Below are 22,806 nucleotides of genomic sequence, written 5' to 3'. Positions count from 1 at the left end.
GGGTTAAATTTAGCCAATAAGTGGTTCTTATAAGAACATAAGAACAGCCATGCTGTGTCAAACCAAAGGTCCATCTAGCCCAGTATTCTGTCTGCCGATAGTGGCCAATACCAGATGCCCCAGAGGGAGGGATAACAACAGGTAATTCTCACTTGATCCCTCGCTGTCTTCCACTTCCAGAGAAACAGAGGCTAGGGATACCATTCCTATCCGTCCTGGCTAATAGCCATTGATGGACCTAATCTCCATGAATTTATCTAGTTCTTTTTTGAACCCTGTTAAAGTTCTAGGCTTCAGCGCATTATAAATATTATATTATAAATCTTAGCCTATTATACTCGCCTTCCTTTTTTGGTAGGGGAGTGGATTGTGATTTATTTTCTAGATTGTGCTAGTAAGTGCTGCACATATGATGCTTGCTTTTAAAAGAATTTCAAACCACAGAACTACGCCAAGAAAGAGAAATAGCTGATTTGATGTATTGGAAACTCAGCAGTACTATTCACACCCATCAACAATCACTGGAGTTACCAGTGGAGTTGTCAGACCCTTTCATTCAGGAAAAAAACACTTCATGCAGTTAGTAAACACTTTTTGTGGCCTCAATTCTGGTAAGTCATCTCGTTTGTAACTGCTTCCACTGGGAGAAACTGTAAACAGTTTTGCAGGACAGTATGGTCTTGGTCCAAAGCCTCTTGAAGACATCAGTGAAAAGGCTCACATTGACCTTAGTGGCTTTTGGATCAGAAAGCTTTGCTTAAAAAAGAGAGAAGGAGAGATAACACATTTTGGGTTGAATTGTAGCTTTCTGACTGAATATAAAACTTGTGAGAGTTCGGCGATAATTACTGAAGGTTGAGGAATAAAAACAATCTAGCAGATTCCCATAACTCCTCCTGTTCTCCTCTCCTGATGTCTGTTTTTAATTTAAGATTTTTTTGTAATATTGTCTAAATTAGAGAGAACTTTCCATTGGAAAAGATCAGCGGTAGCTCCATGGAGTTACACTGGTGTAAATAAGAGCAGAATCGACCCTATTACCCCTGCTTTCTTTTTAGTATTACAGTAAAACACCGATGGTCCGGCATCTGTTGGTCCGGCACTCCTGATGGTCTGGCACCATCAGGAACCCGGAAGTGATCTGGGCAGCCAGACCATTGGAGCTGCTCTGCCCCCGGCTTCCCCGATTCAGCCGCTGCTAAAACTGACCAGCGGCTGAATCGGGGAAGCCGGGGGCAGAGCAGCTGGAGTGCTGACGGGTAGGTCCCATAGCGCTGCCCCTCGAGGCTGCGGGACTAACCTGGCAGCACCCCAGCTGTCCCCGATTCAGCCGCTGCTGAAACTGACCAGCGGCTGACTCCAGCAAGCCCGAGGCAGAGCTGCTGTGCCCCGGGCTTCCCCGATTCAGCCCCTGATCAGTTTCAGCAGCGGCTGACTTGGGGACACCTGGGACAGAGCAGCTGCAGTGCTGCTGGGTTGGTCTGGCAGCGCCAAGGGTTGGCGCTACCAGACCAACCCAGCAGCGCCCCAGCTGCTCTGTCCCAGGCATCTGGATTCAGGAGCTGTTGAAACTGACCAGCGGCTGACTCCAGGAACCCCGGGGCAGAGCAACTCTGCCTCGGGTTTCCTGGAGTCAGCCGCTGATCAGTATCAGCAGCAGCTGACTTGGGAACACCTTGGGTAGAGCAGCTGGGGTGCTGCCGGGTTGGTCCAGTAGCGCTGCTCCTTGGCACTGTGGGACCAACCTGGCAGCCCCCCAGCTGCTCTGTCCCAGGCGTCCTGATTCAGCCGCTGCGGAAACTGACCAGTGGCTGACTCCAGGAAGCCCGGGGCAGAGCAGCTCTGCCTGGGGCTTCCTGGAGTCAGCCGCTGATCAGAATCTGCAGCGGCTGACGTGGGGACACCTGGGGCAGAGCAGCTGGGGTGCTGCCGGGTTGGTCTCACTGCACCAAGGGTAGGCGCTACCAGACCAACCCGGCAGCACTCCAGCTGCTCTGCTGCAGGCGTCCCCGATTCAGCCGCTGCTGACACTGACCAGCAGCGGCTGAATCAGGGACGCCTGGGGCAGAGCCGGACTATCGGAAGGGGGGGCTATGAGGGGTCTGGGGTAGCATCCCTTCCCACCCCAGACCCCTTATAGCCCCCCCTTCCGATAGCCTGGCAAATCTGATAATCTGGCACCCCCTGGGTCCTAAAGGTATCGGATTATCGGAAGTTTACTGTACATGCCTAGAGACTAGCTGGGATCTTGTTGTTTTGGCACTGTATATACACATAGCAAGAGATAACACCTGTGCTGAAGATCTTACAATATAAACAGACAAGACAAAACGGGAAGAAAAGGATGATTTTTAAGCTAGGTAATGGAAGCACAGAGAGGTTAAAGGATTTGACGCAAGTCAGAGGATGGAGCTAGGAATGGAATTCAAATCTCTTAATTCCTGGTCCAAGCCCTAACCACCACACCATCCTTAGTTTTTATGTCTCTGGATCTCATACAGCCCAGTTGGTGATTCTTCAAATTATACAGCATGTTCTGGATGTTTTTTTGCTTGTTTTCATTTGAGAAAACATTGTAAAAATGAAGTCAGTTATTTAACAAAATTAAAACAAAATACAGGACTATGTAGCACTTTAAAGACTAACAAGATGGTTTATTAGATGATGAGCTTTCGTGGGTCTGGCCCACGAAAGCTCATCATCTAATAAACCATCTTGTTAGTCTTTAAAGTGCTACATAGTCCTGTATTTTGTTTCAGCTACACCAGACTAATACGGCTACATTTCTATCACTGTTTAACAAAGTTAAGATTTTTGGTGTGGTTAGACAAATAAATGTGAACCAAAATGAATGTCTTAATGTTCTAATATGCATTATGATTTCTGTGTACTAAAATATTTCTTTTTATTTTTAAATCAGTTTATTGACAACATTTCTTCACGAGAAGAGTTAGATCAAGCTGAGTATTACCTTTACAAGTAAGCATCTTTTTGCCCAACCTAATCTTTGAATCAAAGTGGATATTTTACAGGAATAAAATCCTTTTCTTTACAGGAATGGTACTTTCCCACTCATTGTCTTGGAGTTCTGTGATTTAAAGTACATATCTGTTCTTAACTTGTGAGACATCTTGTTATTGTTGGTGCTAGTATGGCTACTCTGCTTCCTCTCCTGTGGCTTTCGCGCTGATCAAGCATGCTGATTTTGTGCAATTGAGCAATTAATATGTACCCCGGTTATGCCTTAAGTTAGGGTATGTCTACACTACCCTCCTATTTCAAAATAGGAGGGTAATGTAGGCATACCGCAATTGCAAATGAAGCCTGGGATTTGAATTTCCCGGGCTTCATTTGCATAAGCCGGGCGCCGCCATTTTAAAATCCTGGCTGGTTCGAACCCCGTGCCGCGCGGCTCCACGCGGCACGAACTAGGTAGTTCAAACTAGGCTTCCTAGTTCGAACTACCATTACTCCTCGTATTTCTTTCAACTTTCATTGTTCTGAATAAGCTGTGTGATTGATTTATACTTTTTCACTTGCGTGTTCACTATAACATACTACTTCGCTAGTTCTAGAGGAATCTGTCTAATAAGCAGATTTTAGCCTTATGTTATGTTTGGCCATCCATCTTGATCTTTGATGAGAGGGAAGTAAATCTGAATGATCACTGAAATAGTCAGTACTCTGTATGCATTGCAATATATATAGTCTGATGAGACTTATATTTTCAAAATTAGAGAGGAGAGATTCTTGTGAATACGTAGGTTCATACTGCATGTCCCTTTACCCTGACTGGTAATTATATATCTGGAAGTACTAATGGTCATTTTAGCAAGTAAGTTGTACAAGTTGAACCTCTTTAGCCCAGCACCCTCAGGACCTGGTCAGTGCTGAACCATAGAATTTGCAGAACCATGGGAAGCCAATGTTGTTTAGCAGCATTACCAACTCTTTCCACTTCACAAATAAGCATATTTTTGCCCAAACTAATCTTTGAATTGAAGTGGATACTTAGAAGCTCTTTTCTTTATAGAAGTGGCACTTTCCCCACTCAGTACTGGGATCTTAGAAGACATTTAGGGGTAAGTTAGAGCTAAATAAGAGCGCAGAACACTGGGGAAACTTGGCCACACCCATGATAAGTGGACATCTGGCTAACTAAAATTATGCTGGACCATGGATGTTGCTGACAAAAGAGTGCCAGAGTAGAGAGGTTCAACCTGTAGTATAATAGGGAGAGAGTTGCACTCTTCTGAGAGGTATTCCACTCAAAGAATTCCACTTTGTTTGGCACAGTTCCACTTAAAAGCCAGCTTCTTGCGGGCACCGGCTTCCATAGAGCAACCTGTCCCTTTGTTCCCTTCCCCCTGAGGCAGCAGCAGGGTCAGAGGGGTGTCTGCGTGTAAGTGTGAGAGTTATAGGGATGTAAGGGTATGTCTACACTACCCTCCTAATTCGAACTAGGAGGGTAATGTAGGCATACCGCACTTGCAAATGAAGCCCGGGATTTGAATTTCCCGGGCTTCATTTGCATAAGCCAGGCGCCGCCATTTTTAAATCCCGGCTAGCTCGAACCCCGTGCCGCGCGGCTACACGCGGCACAGAGTAGCTAGTTCGGATTAGACTTCTAATCCGAACTAGCTGTACTCCTCGTGGAATTAGTTGACTACCCAATAAGCTTAAGCTTATCAGGTAGTTGAGTTGACTACTCACATTCTCCCCCCTCTACCCTCCGCTGTCTCTATATGAGAGGCAGCAAGGGGGGCAGCAGGAGTTGGTGTTGGGAGGAGCTGGCATATACAGTTTGATTGGTTATCCTGTCCGACTTTAGTATCATTAACCTATTGAGAAGATAATAGAAATATTGTTTTCTCAAATGATTTGTTCTCAAAATGTATGTAAGCAAGAAGCTCAACCACAAAGAAAAGTCTGTAATCCAGGTGAAAATGTGAACAAAACCCATTTATAACATCACTTTCCCTTTTCAATTAAAATGAATGCACTATCTTGAGGAAACAAGATAAACGTGGGATCTGTTTTATTTTTCTTCACATTTCGCACTTAGTCTGGAGTTCACATAAAGGACAGGTTTATAAGGAAATCTCTTCACAGCTGGGAGGTTGTTAGAGTGAGAGAGTGCATGCACATTGCACAGTTTTCAGCCAGTCATAGCCATCAGGCATAAAAGGACATGGGGAGTTAAAGAAGGAATAGCAACTTCAATTAGGAATGACTCTCTTTTGGATTGTTGTGTCCTTAATGTTGTAAAATAGCTCTGTGTTTAATTTTTTTTGTTTAAATGTTAGTGCAAATGTTTAATATGGGAAGGAATGAAAACATTTTTCTTCAGTGCTGGGTATTGGGATGTCAACATGTAGTTGACTACATGATTATCCGATAAGCCCAAGCGTATTGGTTAATCTTATCAACAATACATACTCTCTCTCCCCCCCTCCTTGCTGCCTCTGTATAAGAGGCAGCAAGGAGGGGGAAGGGAAGAGCCAGCCACCATGGGGAGCCACCTTTTAAGCCAGCTCCCCACAAGCACAGGATCCATGGAGCCGCCTGCCCCCTCCTCCCCATCTCTACATTGTTGCCTCTGATAGACAGGCACAGCAGAGAGAGTGAGGGGGGCAGGCAGAAGCCAGTACAGACAGGAACCAATTAGTGTATTACACAGCTTTCAAGCTAGCTCCCCATGCATATGGACTCACGCAAGCCACTTTCCCCTGGTGCTGCTGCCTCTGTATAAGAGGGTCAGCAGCACAGGGTGGGGGTGGGGAGATGGGAGCTGATACATGTGGGGAGACAGTTTTTGAGCTGGCTCTGCTCATGTGCTGGCTCCATAGAGCTGCCTGCCTACCCACTGCCCTTTGCTGCCTCCCACAGAGGCAGCAAGGGGGGCAGCAGGCAGGAGCTGATGCTGGGGTGGAGGAACTGGCTTAAAAGCCCCTCTCATCTCTTTTATAACCCTGTCATAGTCTCTGTGGAATGTGAAGAGCTTGGGGCACCAACCTGGTCTTCACTGGATTGTCTCGTGTCCCCCCTCAAAATCCCAGTGGCACAGCCACATGAGTTACAGCAATGGATTCCGCAATGATTAACACTTCCTCCTCCATGCTGCAGAATGTTGCCCTCAATAAGGAAGACTTTGAGGCCTAAGAACCTATGTCAGCACAGCTCTTACAAAGGCAAGCAGCAGTTCAGATGCTCTTGACCACTACATAGATCTGCCAAGACCCACTGTGATTGCAAAGGGCTGCAGGTTTAAGGCATGAAGGCTCCATCCCATTTGCAAAGGGGCAAACTTTTTTGGAGAAAGAATCAGAAGAAAACTCTAGTTTTCACTCCCATACTGTGGTTATTCCTGCATACTGGGAGTATTGGACCTTTAAATTGTAAGCTGTGTGGACAGGGAGTTTTTGAACATTGCTAAAACATTGTGCACATTCAGTGAATACAGGGGCGTTCCTGAGTATTGCTTAACATATTTAGAAAAACTTAAAAAACAACGAATAGTCTAGTAGCACCTTAAAGATTAACAAAACTACATGTTGTGTTAGTGTTTAAGGTGCTACTAGACTATTCATTGTTTTCTTAAGTTTTTATAGTTACAGACTAACTTGGCTATGCCTCTGAAGCTTTTTAACATATTTAGTATACTAAAATACAGTGTGCTTCATGTATTTAGACTTACTTAACTGTCTCTGCTTTAAAACTGTGGGTCGCTAACCACAACTCAGCATCCTGCACTGTCAAGAATAGCTGTGTGGAGAATTGTGAGGAATGTTAATGACTAGAAATCCCATTTTGAAGCATGATGTCAGCTCCTCTTTGTGTTATCTTTTGAATACCTTTTTTCTTGTTAAAACAAAAAACAGGACTATGTAGCACTTTAAAGACTAACAAGATGGTTTATTAGATGATGAGCTTTCGTGGGCCAGACCCACTTCCACTTTCATCATCTAATAAACCATCTTGTTAGTCTGTAAAGTGCTACATAGTCCTGTATTTTGTTTCAGCTACACCAGACTAACACGGCTACATTTCTATTACTTTTTTCTTGTTACTGTCTGACTTAAAATCCTTTCATCTCCAAGCATCCCAACATAAGTTCTATTCAGAATTCAAAACGCTTTTCTATCTGCATCAAAGGCTGACAGTTTGCCCCACTTTGTCCCCCCACTGTGCCCAGGGCACTTCTGTCAGCTCTCCTGCTGCAATTGGTGGGGGAGGAAAGGTGCACTCTGCCTTGAGAGAGAAAGGGAGGAGCCCCGCAGGGCCAGCATGGAACTGCTATGGTGAGAGAGAAGGGGAGGGGGGGGGGGAGACCACAGCAGCTCTGTGCACAGCAGTCCTAATCCCCTGCATGAGTTTTATTAGTCAGCCATGTAGCTTACAGGAAACCCTACTTGAGAGGCTTTTTGTTTTGTATTAAGCATACAATCATAATATTGAGAAGGAAAAGGTGATATGTAAAAAGATACCAATCCAGCATGTCAGGTCCACTGTAGATGAGTCAGCTTTGCTTTAAAATTAAGAAGAGTCTTGAAGTGATGTATGTCTGAGACTCTCAGCAGCAGCAGCAGCAGCAGCAGCAGCGTAGATGTACTGTCTAAGCACAGTCTCAGAGGGGTAGCTGTGTTAGTCTGTAAAAGCAAAAACAACAAGGAGTCCTGTGGCACCTTAGAGACTAATAGATTTATTAGGACATAAGCTTTCATGGGTAAAACCCCACTTCATCAGATGAATAGTGTTTTATTGACCCTGCTGGTCTGATATTGAGATGGAGTATGAAACTTCGTCCTTTGAAAAAAGTGCAGGTACTTCCATCAATTTGGATGTATATTATAAGATTATTTTTAAACACCAGTATGTGATTATAATTGCAAAACAATGCAATGTCAAGCTGTGAAGCTTTTTATGTATGTTATTCTTATATCTCTATTGGTAGCAAATTACATTTTTTAAAGCTTGATTTCAGCTTTCAAGCCATTTCAGGTCCACAAAAGCTATAGATGCGTGAAATTAGCTTGGTTCCTCATAGTGCCAAAGTATCAATATGATCTAATATCTCATGTTACAAAATAAATTTATTCTGAAGGGAGCATACCTGCTTGCTCTATATTTGCTGTCATAGATTAGATTAGATACTTTTCTGCAAGTCAAGCAGCTGAAGGCTAGATGGATCAACAAATCATCCCAAAATGTTACGTAATAAAATGATCTCAATGCATTAAATAGAAATTTTGCTCCTGCACTATGTGTAGGATGATTTTTGCACTACTGTGATAGTTTTGTTTCCTTTCTTTGAAGTTATTTCATAACATATTGTAACATGTTACTATGCAAACTAGGGGCCTAGTTTTGTCAAAAGCTTATTTCTTCTTTGAGATGCCATGAAATCATGCCTCACGTAGACCCCAGTTGGGGTGATAGCAATATCGTAGGAGCCTTTGTCCTAATCATCTGTTGTCTTTCAGGGTTTGTACCTTGCATACCCAGAGTTCATAATCTCTGCAGGAATCATTGTGAACTGGTAACCAGCCTTTAACCTTCCATACTCTTAGCAATTTAGGCACAGTGTCTACAAATCTGACAATCTCCACTGTTCATGAAGAACCAAATGCTTCAGCCCCTCCTCTCCTTAGGGATTTAAAAGAGTACTCGATTAGTTGACTACTTGATAAGCTGAGCCACCTGGTTCTTACTGCATTTAAAAGGCAGAGGTGCAGCGTGGGACCTGGTGCAAGCCAGGACTGAAGCAGTCCCGGCTTGCGCTGGGCCCAGGCTGCTTGCATGCCCGGCTCCTACTATATTTAAACTACAGCGCTGCAGTGGCCTCTTATCAACTGATTGTGTACTCGATACAAATTGAATCAAGTACACAATTAGTCTTTTACTCACTACTTAACATCCTTACCTCACCGGAGTAGCTGTTTTTTACATCACTGGAGTTGTTTGCAGAAGCAAGAGATGCAAGACCCCTTCACAGAATAGTCTATCATGGCACTAAATGGTTTTCTTTTCCTATAACACAGTTGTTCAATTATCTGGTCAACTCAGTCTAGTCCTGCATGTTATTTCTCCCTCAGACGTTATTTCTCCCTCCTACTATATTTAAACTACAGCGCTGCAGTGGCCTCTTATCAGCTGATTGTGTACTCGATACAAATTGAATCAAGTACACAATTAGTCTTTTACTCACTACTTAACATCCTTACCTCACCGGAGTAGCTGTTTTTTACATCACTGGAGTTGTTTGCAGAAGCAAGAGATGCAAGACCCCTTCACAGAATAGTCTATCATGGCACTAAATGGTTTTCTTTTCCTATAACACAGTTGTTCAATTATCTGGTCAACTCAGTCTAGTCCTGCATGTTATTTCTCCCTCAGACGTGATGAATGTAATTTAAAGTTGGAGTTTCTACAGTACACATACAATGGCCAGAAAAGGTACACTAATTGCTTTTTAGGAAATTATGTTTTGAAGTTAGCAGGTGAAGACATGCAAATGGTTAAAACGGCGTGTGTATAAAATAATCTAACTTCAGTGGAAAACCCTTGTTCTGTGGAGGCGTCACTGAGGTTAATCAGAGGAAGTAATCTTAATCAGAGGAAAGTTAATTGTAATGAACATAGATTAGAAATTAGGAATTGAAGAAAACTGATAAAGGAATAGGGATGTGAACAGATACCCAGTTAGCCTTCATCAGGTGATGCTTACCAGGTACTGGTTAACTGGTTAACCCAGGAGCAACCCCCACCCATAACCTGCCACGAGCAGAGGGCTGCCACAGTGGGTCTGGGAGCCAGCAGCAGCTCCAGGACCTGGGCAGGAGCCTGCTGACAATGGTATCGATCAGTTACCAGATGCAAATAATAGAATTATCACTAGTACAGAAAAGACAGAAGTGTTCAATAAATGTTTGCTCTGTATTTGTGGGGGGGAAGCAGCTGAAAAACCATCATATGGTTATGATAATTTTTCCATTTCCCTAGTATCACTATAGGATAGTAAAGAGTACTTGTTAAAATTAAATATTTTTAAAATCTGTATGTCCAGATAACTTGAATCCAAGAAATTTTAAGGAGTTGGCAGGAAATTTTAAGGATTGCTGGATTGCTAATGCCGATTGTCAATAAATCTTGGATCTCTTGGGGAATTTTCAGAAGATTAAAAGAAAGCTAATGTTAATCCAATTGTTTTTTAAGGGCAAATAGGATGGCCAAGGGAATTATAGGCTTGTCAGCCTGAAATCAATTCTGGGCAAGATAATAGAGCAGTTGATACAAGACTTTACTAATAAAGAATTAATGGAGGGTAATGTAATCAGTGGAAATCAACGTGGGTTTATGAAAAATAGATCCTGTCAAACTAATGTGCCTTTATAATGCGATTACAAATTTGGTTCATAAAGGAAATAGTGCTGATGTAATAGACTTGGACTTATGTAAGGTGTTTGATTTTATACCACATCACATTTTGATTAAGAATCAAAAAATCCTAATATGATAAGATTAACATACTACATATTAAAAGGATTATACATTAGCTAACTGATAGGTCCCATTAGGTAATTAAAGAGGAAATCATCACTGAGTGGGTGTGTTTCCCAAAGGGTCCCAAAGGGATTGATTCTTGGTCTTACTTTAACATTATTATCAGTGAACTGGAAAAAAATGAAATCCATGATAATGTTTGTAGATGACACAAAAATCGGGAAAGTGGTAAATACTGAAGAGGACAGGTCACTGATTCAAATAAATCTGGATCGCTTGATAAACATGGTACAAGCAAACTGTTTGTTTTAACATAGCTAAATGTAAATGTAGAAGACTAGGAACAAAGAGTGTAGGCTGTACTTGAATCCAAGAGACCTTCAAGAGTTAAATTGGGCTCTATTCCAGCAAGCAGTGACTGAAAAAGATTTGGGGCTCACGTTGGCTAATCAGTTGAACATGAACCCCCAGTGTGATGCTGTATCTCAGGTGTGGAGAACCTTTTTTGGGTTGGGGGGCCATTGACCCACAGAAAAATCATTCTGGGACCGCACACAAGTAAGAAGCAAAAACCAAACAAATCCTCACTGACGTGGGCCCTGACTGATGAGAAGGGCACTCCCCTCGCACACCAGAGCCTAGGGAGCCCAAACTATTAGATTTCGTAACTCCAGCCATGTGGTTTGGGGGGCGGAGCACTGGCGCAGGCTCTCCAATGCTGGGGGGAAGTTCTGAGCCTTGGAGGTCAGATGTGGATCCTGGGCTTGAGGTTCCCCACCGCTGCTGTAGCTAAAAGAAGTAATGTGATCCAGGGATACATGACAGGAGACCCTAGACTAGGAAGAGGGAAATTATTTTACCTCCGGATTTGGCACTTCTAGAATACTGTGTCTACTTCTGCTGTTACTAATTCAGAAAGGGTGTTGTTAAATTGGAAAGGCTTAAGAGAACAGCCACAATAGTGATTAAAGGATTACAAAACACACCATACAAATAGATTGAGCTCTTTGAGTTTAATAGAGATACAGTTAAGTGGTAACTTGATTGCAATCTGTCAGTACTTACGTGTTCAACAAATATTCAACAATGGGTTCTTTAATCTAGCACAGAAAGGTATAACATCATTCATTGGTTGAAAGTTGAAACTAAACGAATTCACATTTGAAATAGGCATACATTTTTGATAATTAGGGTAATTAGCCAAATGTAACAGGCTTGCTGCAAGTCTGACATCCCCCGACTTCACTTGCTTGCCCCATAGTCTCTCTCACTTTGAACTCCGTTGCTCTCTCTCAGAGACTTAGTCCTCTGACCAGGTTCTTCCATTCCAGGTACCAAGTAGCACTGGTCAGGTTGTCTTAGGCAGTCTTCCTGTCCACTTAGGCCTGGTCTACACTGGGAATTTAGGTCGAACCTACGTGCATTAAGTCAATTTTCTAAACGAGTCCACAGTAAAGTTGATTTCTGTAGTCCTGCTTTCTTGAGGAGTAATGCTAAATTTGATCTTAAATGGTCAATTTAATGGTAGTGCAGATGCAGCGATATGAAAATCAATGTTCTTGGCCTCCAGGAGGTGTACTGTCTCATGTTGACTGCTCTGGCCATGAATTTCAACTCTACTGTCCAGGTGAACAGGAAAGCCCTGGAAAAATTTGAATTTAATTTTCTCTGTGACCAGCATGACAAGCAGACCTCAGAGCAGACAGCACATCTGAACAGTACACCTGACCATGAGTTCAAGTTCCACGAGCTCCCGTTCTCAGGGTCACAGACAAGCAACAACATGGAGCATACAGGAGGTCCTGGACCTCACTGTTGTGTGGGGAGAGGAATCTGGAACTAGCAAAAGAAGCACTATGCCAAGATCTCAAAGGGCATGGAGGTTAAAGGATACACCAGGGATGTTCAGCATTGCCGAGTGATAATGAAGTAGCTGAGGCAGTCATACCAAAAGGCAAAGGAGGCAAATGGACAGTCTGGAGCATCGCCGTAAATATGCCACATCTACGAGCAGCTGCATGTGATCCTGAGGCAGAGACTGGATCAGCTTCTCTAGCCAGTCCCTGGATACCTCCCAAGACACTCAGGTGGCCCTAGCTAGCTTGCAGCTTGCGAAAGAGGCAGGAATTCCTAAAGATGTGTGGGTCATGCACCTTTTCTGACCATCCCACATTGATCTCAGTGCAATGGCCTTTGTGATCCACCAGCCCCTGCAGCAGCATTGAGTAGAACTCCTTACGATTTATGCAATCTTTGGCAAGGTGGTTGGGTGGGGATGTTCGTTTCATCTCTCGACCTCAGCACAGTTAGGGAACCCTAGCACAGCACAGTCCTCCATGTTTCCCAGAGTCACTACCCTCTGTAGCAGAAAGGAATTGATTACTTTGACTACTTGGCTCACAAGAGCCCTCACTGTAAATTTCCCTTCTTTGCATTGATCATGAATCTGACGAAGTGGGTCTTTGCCCACAAAAGCATATGCTCCAATAAATCTGTTATTCTATAAGGTGCCACAGGACGCCTCGTTGCTTTTGCAGATCCAGACTAACATGGCTATCCCTCTGATACTTGACTATGAATTGATTTCCTGCTGGCACTGCAAGCTTCCACAGGGCAATTGCCACTTGCTTCTCCACTATCAAAGCTGGTCTCATTCCGGCATTCTTGCACTTTAAGGCAGAAAGCAATTTGCAAAATTCCATGAAGTTTTGCAGCCACTGCTGATCGTCCCATACCTGCATAACAATGCAGTCCCACCATCCTGTGTTGTCTGACAACACAAGAACCAGCATTACACTGTGTCCAGAGGATCGGATGCTGGCAACATTTTTAAGTTGCTCAACTCAAGTGCTTTACAGAACAGCATGTTTATGGCTTCCGAGATTCTTCCTTGTTCTGGCGCACTCTGGATATGCTCTTGACATATTCCAGCATTAGGCACACCAAGGTTATTAAAGCATTAAGATGATATTGCTTAACAGGATCCACGATAGGTTCCATGCCTACACTGCTATGGTGTCTGCATGGATAACCAACAAGAGAAAAAAGGGCATGAAAGGACTATTTGCCACTGGTTTTAAGCAGTGGGGAGGGAGAAAACAAGTGCATTTATGGGCCACTGAAGACACGTACTCACTGCACCTCCTGCTGCACAGTTTTGGCCCGAGCATGCACTGGGAGCATAACCCAGAATGCAAAGGGGTACAAGCACTGTGAGATAGGTACCCACAGTGCATCTCAAAGTTGATGGTTGCCACCCTACTGGGGATGAGCTACTTTGAACTATGTCAAATTTTTGCGCTCAGTGGGGACATTCACCTTCGACTTTACAAAATAGGGTGCTAAAAATCAACCTTAATAAACTCAGCCTTACCTCTCAGTGTAGGCATAGCTTCAGTCTGTGCCGCTTGCTCAGTAGGGAAATCTGAGCCCGTCCACTACACTGTGTTCCAGCCCAGGGATCCCATGCTTGCAATCAAATTCTGGCCTTGTAGCTATTTTCCTGGCCGTTTTCCTACCTTTCTCCGCTATCTTTTGGTCCTCTGGGTTACAACTGAGGCTTCTTCTTCTTGGTGTGGCTATTTCACCCTCTCTTGGGCTCTTGCCCGTCATCCAAGGAAAGATTCCCTTAGACCTCCTCATTGTACCTACTTGCCTTCCTTTTTCCTCTAGGGAGTGACCATAAAGCTCCTCTCTACAGTCCTTTCTTATTACCAGTTTCCTCTCTTTGTAAGCTTATCCCAGCTGGCCTTTCTAAACCACTAGGTTTTATCAGGCCCCTGCTTTCCTCCAGGTGCATTCTGTAAAGTTAATTGGTCTCTTTTAACTAACTTTGTCTTGTGTGGGGTGGACACCTTGTTACAGAACAATTTGACAAGGGATGTTGTGAATTCTCCATTACTGACAGTTTTAAAATCAAGATGGGATGCTTTTCTGAAAGGTCTGGTCTAAGACTTATTTTTGGGAAGTTTTTGTATCCTGCGTTATACAGTACAGCAGACTAGATGATCACTATGGGCCCTTTGGGCCTGGGAATCTGAGTTATTACAGCACCACTCAAGATTTGGCTCTTATTCATCCCAAAGTTAACCTGGAGTGCATTCAATATCAGTCTGAAGGTTATTTCAGAGATTGAACCCAAAATGGTATTGTCAGCCAGATGGGGTCCTCCTGATGAATTGCTGACAGGTCTCTGGCTCCGTTGATGATGATAACCAGAAGGCTGCTTGCGTGTGTGTTCAATGATGTGTGCCATTTTGACTTATTCAGCAGACCCTGAGAGAGTTCCCAAAGACCACAAATCAGATAAGGATCGAAGGTGCCTTGCCAGGTTTATTGTTAAGCAAAGTACAGTAATAGTTGTCAGTAAATTACCGAATCACTAAACATATGAACTCATAACAATGGACTCCGCTCAACCAGGGGGAAACTTCCTCTTCCCCTACCAGCTGGACATAGACTGTCCCCCCCAAGACACTGCTTTATATACAGGTACAAAAAAGTTACATACCACTCCTGACATGTCAGGTTACCATCGTCTGACATGTCTTAGATACCACCCATCACCCTGTACCTCGTGCTTTGATTAGATCATCTCTATCCATCATGCTATCATTTTAGACCCTTTCCTGAACCTGGGTCTATATCTGTGAGGAGTGTGTACCAAAGTTTTTTTTTTTTTTTTAATGAGCTGGTGGTACCATCCTTTTGGAATGTGCTTTCAACTAATGACCAGAACCAATTACTGTTCTACACGTGGGCCTATTAACAATTAGTGTTTCAGCCCTGTTCGTGCCAAAATCTATGAGCAGTGGCCTGCCTCTTGCTCACACCTTAGCTTTGCTTTATATTAGCCCATTGTTTGTTAGACCTAAGGCTTCACGCCAGGCCTGTGCTACATGGGCTTTTGTTTTAGGCCTTCATCTTATTACAAATGGCAAAAAGCCATACTGGAAACAAATTGTGAATTATATTTTAGAAACTTTACGAGCTCAGCCATAGACAAAATTGCAGCCAAAGAACATAGAGCATACGTAGTTCAGATGAATATAAATAAGCAAGACATGAGATTCAGAAAAATCTTTTTAGAGCCAGTGATGTTTCCAGAAGCCAGTTCAGATATCTAATAGCTGGCAAGGTATATTTGAGACTTATACCCTATCCAGCTACCATTGAAATGATCATTTGTTGACATAACATCCTTGAAGGACTATGGCATCCAGGATAAGGTAGAATAGCCCCCAAGTGAGCACAAAACACACACAAAGAAACCACTCCAGAATTGCACTGAGTTGCCCCTAGGCAGCTAGATTTAGCCTAGGGAGTTCAATCATCTTATTTGCAAGATCTGTGTAAATTATATAATCACTTACTTAAGAACCATTCATGAGCTAATGCTTAGTACCTGCCAGTTTTCATCATTCCTTTACTATATCAAGTGTGATTTTTTTTTTCATTTCCTTTTGTGGCAAATAAAACAGACATAAGACAAAGAAAATGTAGTAACTCGAGCAATATTCTAACTGTATTTCAATTATTACTGGGGTACAACTGAAAGTTAGGGGAAGTCATTGAAAAGAAAAAGTTAGGCCATCCTAATTTACTTATGAAGATAGATGTTATAGTTTGTACCTAACTCTTACTTCTTAACATGAAGGATTTTGTACCTCTAACAAAAGTTTTGATTTGTTCTGAATCAGGGTGAATTGATTTAAATCAAGGCAATTTAAATCACCAACAAAAAAAATGATTTAAATCAAGTTTCCCTCTGATACTTCTTCACATATTTCTTAAACAATGGTGCAAATCTGATCACTAAAACATGTTATTTTACAGCCCAGTACAGCATTTTACAGCATCTAAGGGTATGTCTAAACTACATTGTTTTTTTGAAGAAATGCCCTTTTTTTGAAAAATCTTCACCTGGGTCCACACTGCAATCACGTTCTTTTGAAATAAATTGAAAGAACGCGGGGGGGAGAGGGTTCGACATTGGTAAACCTCAAATTACGAGGAAGAACGCCTCCCTGTTTGTGAGCAGCAGGTCAAGCTGCGCATGGCCCCTGGTCAGTTCCTTCAGCACTTATACCAAGACGTTATTCCCAACATTCTCCAAAAATGTCCTGGATTGTCTATATACTTTTGTATTGGTCTCCCAACACATGTCAGGGTGATTAAAGTCCCCCATGAAAACCAGGACCTGTGATCTGGAAGCTTCTCTCAGTTGTCTGAAGAAAGCCTCGTCTACCTCATCCACCTAATCAAGTTGTCTATAGCAGACACCAACCACAACATCACCCCTGTTGCTTCCACCTCTAAACTTAACCCATACACTCTCAACAGGCTTTTCTCCATCTTTATACTAGAGCTCTGAGCAATTATACTTCTCTCTTACATACAGTGGGACTCCTCCTCCTCCCTCCACCCCCCATTATACCCTTCCATGAGAGTGCTCCAGTCATGCGAGTCATCCCACCATGGTTCTTTGACTGTGCCACAGCTTCTAATTCTTTGTTTGTTTTCCAAGCTTCTTGCATTTGTGTACAAACACCTTAGATAACCAGTTGATCACCCTACCTTCTCCATTCGAGTCAGGGGTCCTCCTTTGTTGCTCGTTCCTCCTTGTGTTTCTTCCCGGTATCTGACTTCCTTAATTACCTCAGTGGTCGCAGTCCCCCAATGAACCTACTTTAAATCCCTCCTCACTAGATTTGCAAGCCTGCCCCCGAAGATACTCTTTCCTCTCTTGGTTAGGTGGATCGCATCTCTTCCTAATAATCCTTGTGCCCAGAACAGAGTCCCATGGTCAAAGAAACCAAAGCCCTCTCTCCAACACCACCTGCGCAACCACGCATTTACTTTCTCAATTTGACGATCTCTACCCAGACCTTTTCCTTCAACCAGAAGGATGGACGAAAACACCATTTGCACTTCAAATTCCTTGATCCTTCTTCCCAGCACCGCTCAAGGACATTCTTGGCCATATCTTTAGTTCCTACATGGAGAAGCAGGAAGGGATAGCGATCTGAAGGTTTGATCATTTTTGAAAGAGTCTTGGTCATATTTACTGATTTTATGGTTTTGCTCCAGCCCTGAAATGCCTGGCATAACTGAGGCATTATTTTGAGATGCCCTTGCCATAACAGAATCATCATCTTCAGAAGTTAGGGATCTACCTTTATATCTGTGGTTAAGAATGTTCACATGAAAATGAGATGGAGTTAGTTTTTGATCCATTTGCTTCTTTATTGCCTGAAGCTTAACTTTCTGGTGAGGTATTTCATCAATGTCTTTTTAAGTGCCTTCTGGATTTTGACAGCATCAGCAGTGCAGCAGCAATTTCTCTGCAGTTTGAGTAAGACTATGGATCATATGTTTCGATATACTGAGCATATATATCTTCTACTTTCCTCTTTAAACCAATGTTAGATAATTTGGATGAGATACTGCCATCTATTTTATCATAGTTTTCTTCACAAAGTTTTATGAGACTAGGCCAATTCTTAATAATTTGTTCAAAACAATCAACCACAGAATGCCATTGAACATCCTGAGAGAGAATTAGTTTAGATCCTCCTGCTGTCTTCAGTGAAGCTGAAGCAAAATGGTTGTTACAAAAGTATTTTGTGACTTCAACAACTTTTTCTTTTATTCCTGGAAAAAACACACTTAAGTCTTTTTGATTAAAACATGCATTAAATGGGCACTGCAGTCATATGTTATTAAGGAGCATACTTCTGTTTATTCTTCTAAGTATGTTCTAATTTCTGCCATATTTACAACACTGTCTGTGACAAATCTGCACATATACAGTTGAATTTTTGTTCACAGTTTATTACAGATTTCACTGCCACTTCTTTTGAATATTCTGTTCTGTGGGGATTTCCCGATGTATCTATTGTTTCTGAAAATATATGCACCCCTATCTTCTGTTACTGATTCACTATTCCACTCCTTACACTTTAACAGGCAAATTTCCCCTCAGTATTTCTAACACACAGTTTTAAGTTTCTTCTCAGGCCATGTCTCCACTTACCAGATTTATGTTCTGGTGATCATTCTTCCAGAATTCAATTTTTGCAGGTCTAGTAAAGACAGGCTAAATTGAACGCTAATGATGCCCCCGTCAGTGCCAATATTCCTAGCTGTCACAAGGCGTAAGGGAAGTCAGTGGGAGTTTCTCCCATTGATCTCCCGCTATGGAGAAGGTGCCACACTTGTCTTACTGTACATTGACTCTGGCTACCTTATTTACATAGCCGGAGTTGCATACCTTGAGATCTTAAGATGAAGATCCAGGGAGTAATATAGACCTGGCCTCATACACTGTACCTGGCAACCTTCCACCAATGTCTGCTCTGCCATGTGGGATGTAGCCTGGTCATAAGGATGCAACTAATGCAATGAAGGTGTTTATTGTTAACAATTCAAAAAAGAGAATTTGTGGCATAAATGAGCGAAGCAGTTTTTTCATCTATGGTGTCTTGTTGGTATTTGTTGGTCCTTACTACAAGCCCATCCATGGTGGTGGTTTCAGTGGATAACTGTAATCTTTTGCTTCAGAGGGGTAGCTGAGTTAGTCTGTACAGGATAAACTTAAAAAACAACAAATAGTATGGTACCACTTTAAAGACTAACAAAACATATAGATGGTATCGTGAGCTTTCGTGGGCACAGCTCACTTCTTTAGATGACCAGTATTTTGCTAATACTTTGTTGTCTGAACTATGTTTAGTTACAACACTGTTTTCAAAGTGCCAACGGATGACTCTGAAGTTGTTGCATATAGACAGTCTAAGTCTCCAACACTAAATGGATCCTGCAACAAAATTCAAAAATCATTTTGAATACTCATTCTTCTCCATTCTTTTCACTGTATTATTCTGTACCCAAAGCTCCCTTCTGCACCCAACATCTGTCCCAAACCCCACATCTCCCTCCATGGAGAAGTGCGACCCTTAACCACTTTCCAAAATCTTGGAGTGGTCCCCGATCAAATATTATTGCCCAATCTAAATTGTTCTTCAGACACATCCATATCAATTTCTCCCAATAAGCAGTTTTCCTTATGACGTTTCATTCTTGCAACTAAACCATGTATCATCTTCTTGCACTACTTATACTTGACATGTTTTCCTTTTTTACCCAAGGAAGGAATTTCTTCAAAATATTCCCAGATGGGGTGTCTCTTTCACCCAGAAGCCATGATAGTTTTTCTGTAGCAAAAGTTTGGGGGAATATAAGAAGCTGTGTGTGTGTTGAATAATTTCTTCCCTTTTTCTTTCCAGTCCACTCCACTGTTCCTTTCTATGTTGCCTCTGTCCTTTCCTATATATTGTGTCTCTGGCTTTAAGACAATGTCTTAACTAACTCCTCTGCTATGCCAGGTCCACTACCACATAAGCACAGAACAAAAACTATCCTATTTAATCTGTGTCTTTCTTAGAACATATTATGTTAGTCTTCTGAGAAACAGAAAGTTGAAACCCAGAACTTTCAAGAAGCAAGAGCTGATAGTTAGGCTGGACAGATTGGAGCTATTCATTAATTTCTGTGAGACTTTAAGCATATGTGTAGCACGTTTGTAATGAGATTTAATTGTAAATATTATTTTAAAATCAGAAATATAGTATTTTATTTATTAAAATTGTGATTTAAATAACATCCGATTTTTAATTTTTAAAAAAATCATTGTTTTTTTTTATCCACCCTGTTCTGCATATTTTATTGTATTTCTGGTTCACAGCTATAGCAGCATAACTAAAAAGAACAAACAGGCACAATGCAGTGTACCTATGGTTCACATATCATGTGTCTTCCAAAACGCTATAGAGTCTTATACATATCTATCTATCTATCTATCTATCTATCTATCTATCTATCTATCTATCTATCTATCTATCTATCTATCTATCTATCTATCTATCTATCTATCTATCTATCTATCTATCTATCTATCTATCACAACACAGCTTGTGGCATAAAGCAGAGAAAGAAGTAGGATACAATTTTCAAAGGCTCCTAAGTTAATTAGGCACTCTTGAAAAAATGTACTGGTAGTCTAAAGAAAGGTACAGTGAATACATGAATACATTTAGTTGTAAAGCCAACAACACAGAGAGAGATCTTAAGAGACAAACTAAGGATCTAATGCCCCTTTGCATGCCAGCGTAACTCCTTTGCTGTAGTAGCATAGTGGTACATCAGACCCTATTTTGTTAAGGTGAGTTTTGCAAAAAGGGTGTGTATGAGGGGGATGGATATTCCAGAAAGAAGCATTGGCAGATGGAGAGCCCCACTTGTTGGGGGCTGGATCCAGTACCCGGGCCTGAGGTTCCCCACCCCAGCTGTAAGAACTATTTCTGTCTGCTTGTTTTTAAATAATTCATAGATGGTGCTGTCATGCAGTGTTCCAGTAGAAATAAAACATAAACACCCTTCTGAGAAGCCACAAAAACAAGTCCGCCTGGATTTTATTAATTTTTTTCTTAACTTTTTTTAAATATTTCATGTTTTGTGGACAACGTTTTAGATATTTGGCTGATCCACTCAGATTAGATCTGTGGAATATGTTATAGCACTCCGAGAAATTCTACAGTTTTGATCTGTGACATAACATGAGACAGGGATGGGCAAATTGGGCTGGATATAGCACATGGACCACATCAGCTGTTTTACCTGGGTCTTACAGCGCCTGCTGGAGAGCAGGGTTGGGGGCTTCCAGAAGCAGCAGTATGTCCCTCCACCATCTCCTGTGTGTAGGGGCAGCCAGAGGGCTCTGTGCGCTGCCCTTGTCCAAACTACCACCCTCGCAGTTCCCATTGGCTGTGGTTCCTAGCCATCTTATTCCATCTTAATTGTCATTGTGCTGTTCAGCTGTGCTGGATCTACAGTTTAGGAAATTATTTTAGCACTTGTTTCTTGGACAGGTAAAGTGCAAGCACTTCAAGACTGTCCCAAGTTTGGGTCTTCTGGGCCACTTTGAATGAGGATGGTAAAGATTCATGCTGTAAAAGCAACCAGCTTGGGGAAAGGTAGAAGGAAGGGAGAGCTGCATAAAAATGATGGTGATTTATGGCCTATTATGTGTTGACTTGGGGGTATAGTAGTGGAGACACAGGCAGGCAAGGGGAATGCTGAGGAATGGCTGGTTGGCAAGTGTTTCAATGGCTCCAGGTATGTCAATCAATTTGGGAAGCAGCTACATTACTGACCATGTGTAGGAGCAATCTTCCAACTGGCTGGGCAAGTGAAGAGGCAGTAAAGGTGGGCGGGGAGGGAAAGAAGGTAGAGCCATATGAAAAGATAAGGAGCATCATGGTGGAAGTGCTCCACTTGTTATATTTCCAAACTGTTCCTGATAGTTCACTAAGCTATGAGTTGGACAAGGGGCTACTATACAAAATATTATGGCCTATCGGCCCTCGTTGTGTTGATTGGCTTTGATGTAAGATGGACAAAAATGTGTGTCAGAAAAAGAGAGGTGGTCCAGGTGCCGCAACTGGGGCTCTTGTGTCCTACAGCTAGCTAAAATTAAAAGGATTTTAATGAATTTTAAAAATATTTGGAGTCTTTCTTTCTTTCTTACCTGAGACTGAAGATTTTATCTTTTAATGCTTAGAAAAACATGGTGCCTTCCATGATCATTTTAAAATGTTCACCTGAGTATCCATTGAGTTACAGCTTTATTGCTTTAAAAATAGAAGACCCCACCTTTTCATGCTCCACCAAAACTATTTTGTAATGGTCACACATACCCAGATGGCTTCCTTTTTCTGGGTCAAAGATTGTAGCTCCTAACTTCATTTTAGGATTTTTGAATCTGTTTTGAAAGCCATGATTCTTTGTGGGGTTTTAAAAAAGCCAGCCTGGAAAATAAATCAGTGCCAATATCTATTTTGACTCAGCAGTGTATAATATTTTAGCTGTGGGCACAGGTATGTGAATGTAATATGCACACATGTAGTACATTCACCCATTCTGCCTGTCTGCTCTGTTTTTGTGTGCAGTGGGTAGCATGACATATATAAGCTTTATGCACTATGAATGCTTCAGAGAGCTGGATGCTTGTAAATGTCAGTTCACTGTCTGAATACAAGAGCTGAGTAAGCCAGCACAGTGGGGAGGGATATCATTGCATACACACACTCGCATTGTGTTCTGATGTTCATCGGCAATCACAAACCCAACAGGTGGCTCGTATTTTCTGACTGTCAAGATTGACAAGGTTCCTTTTCAGATGGGAAAGGAAAGGACAATAAAATATCCTCCTGCATTTTCCAGTCATTTGAGCTTTGAGCCACA

General features: G+C 42.2%; 1 protein-coding gene across 2 annotated transcripts in view; it reads left to right on the top strand.

The window, feature by feature from the left end:
• MRPS27 (mitochondrial ribosomal protein S27) overlaps window positions 1-22,806 on the top strand; it is an 89,605-nt gene that overhangs the window by 24,404 nt on the left and 42,395 nt on the right. For both annotated transcript variants that reach the window (XM_006124359.3, XM_075932242.2), the window contains one exon: window positions 2,921-2,979. In XM_006124359.3, coding sequence (XP_006124421.3) covers window positions 2,921-2,979 — 59 coding nt within the window. The remainder of the gene's footprint in view (window positions 1-2,920; window positions 2,980-22,806) is intronic.

Source organism: Pelodiscus sinensis, chromosome 6 (assembly GCF_052426305.1).
Source record: "Pelodiscus sinensis isolate ZL-2025 chromosome 6, ASM5242630v1, whole genome shotgun sequence".
NCBI classification, from domain to species: domain Eukaryota; kingdom Metazoa; phylum Chordata; order Testudines; family Trionychidae; genus Pelodiscus; species Pelodiscus sinensis.
Note: the sequence above shows the minus strand (reverse complement) of the source record. Positions and strands in the feature narration are given on the sequence as shown.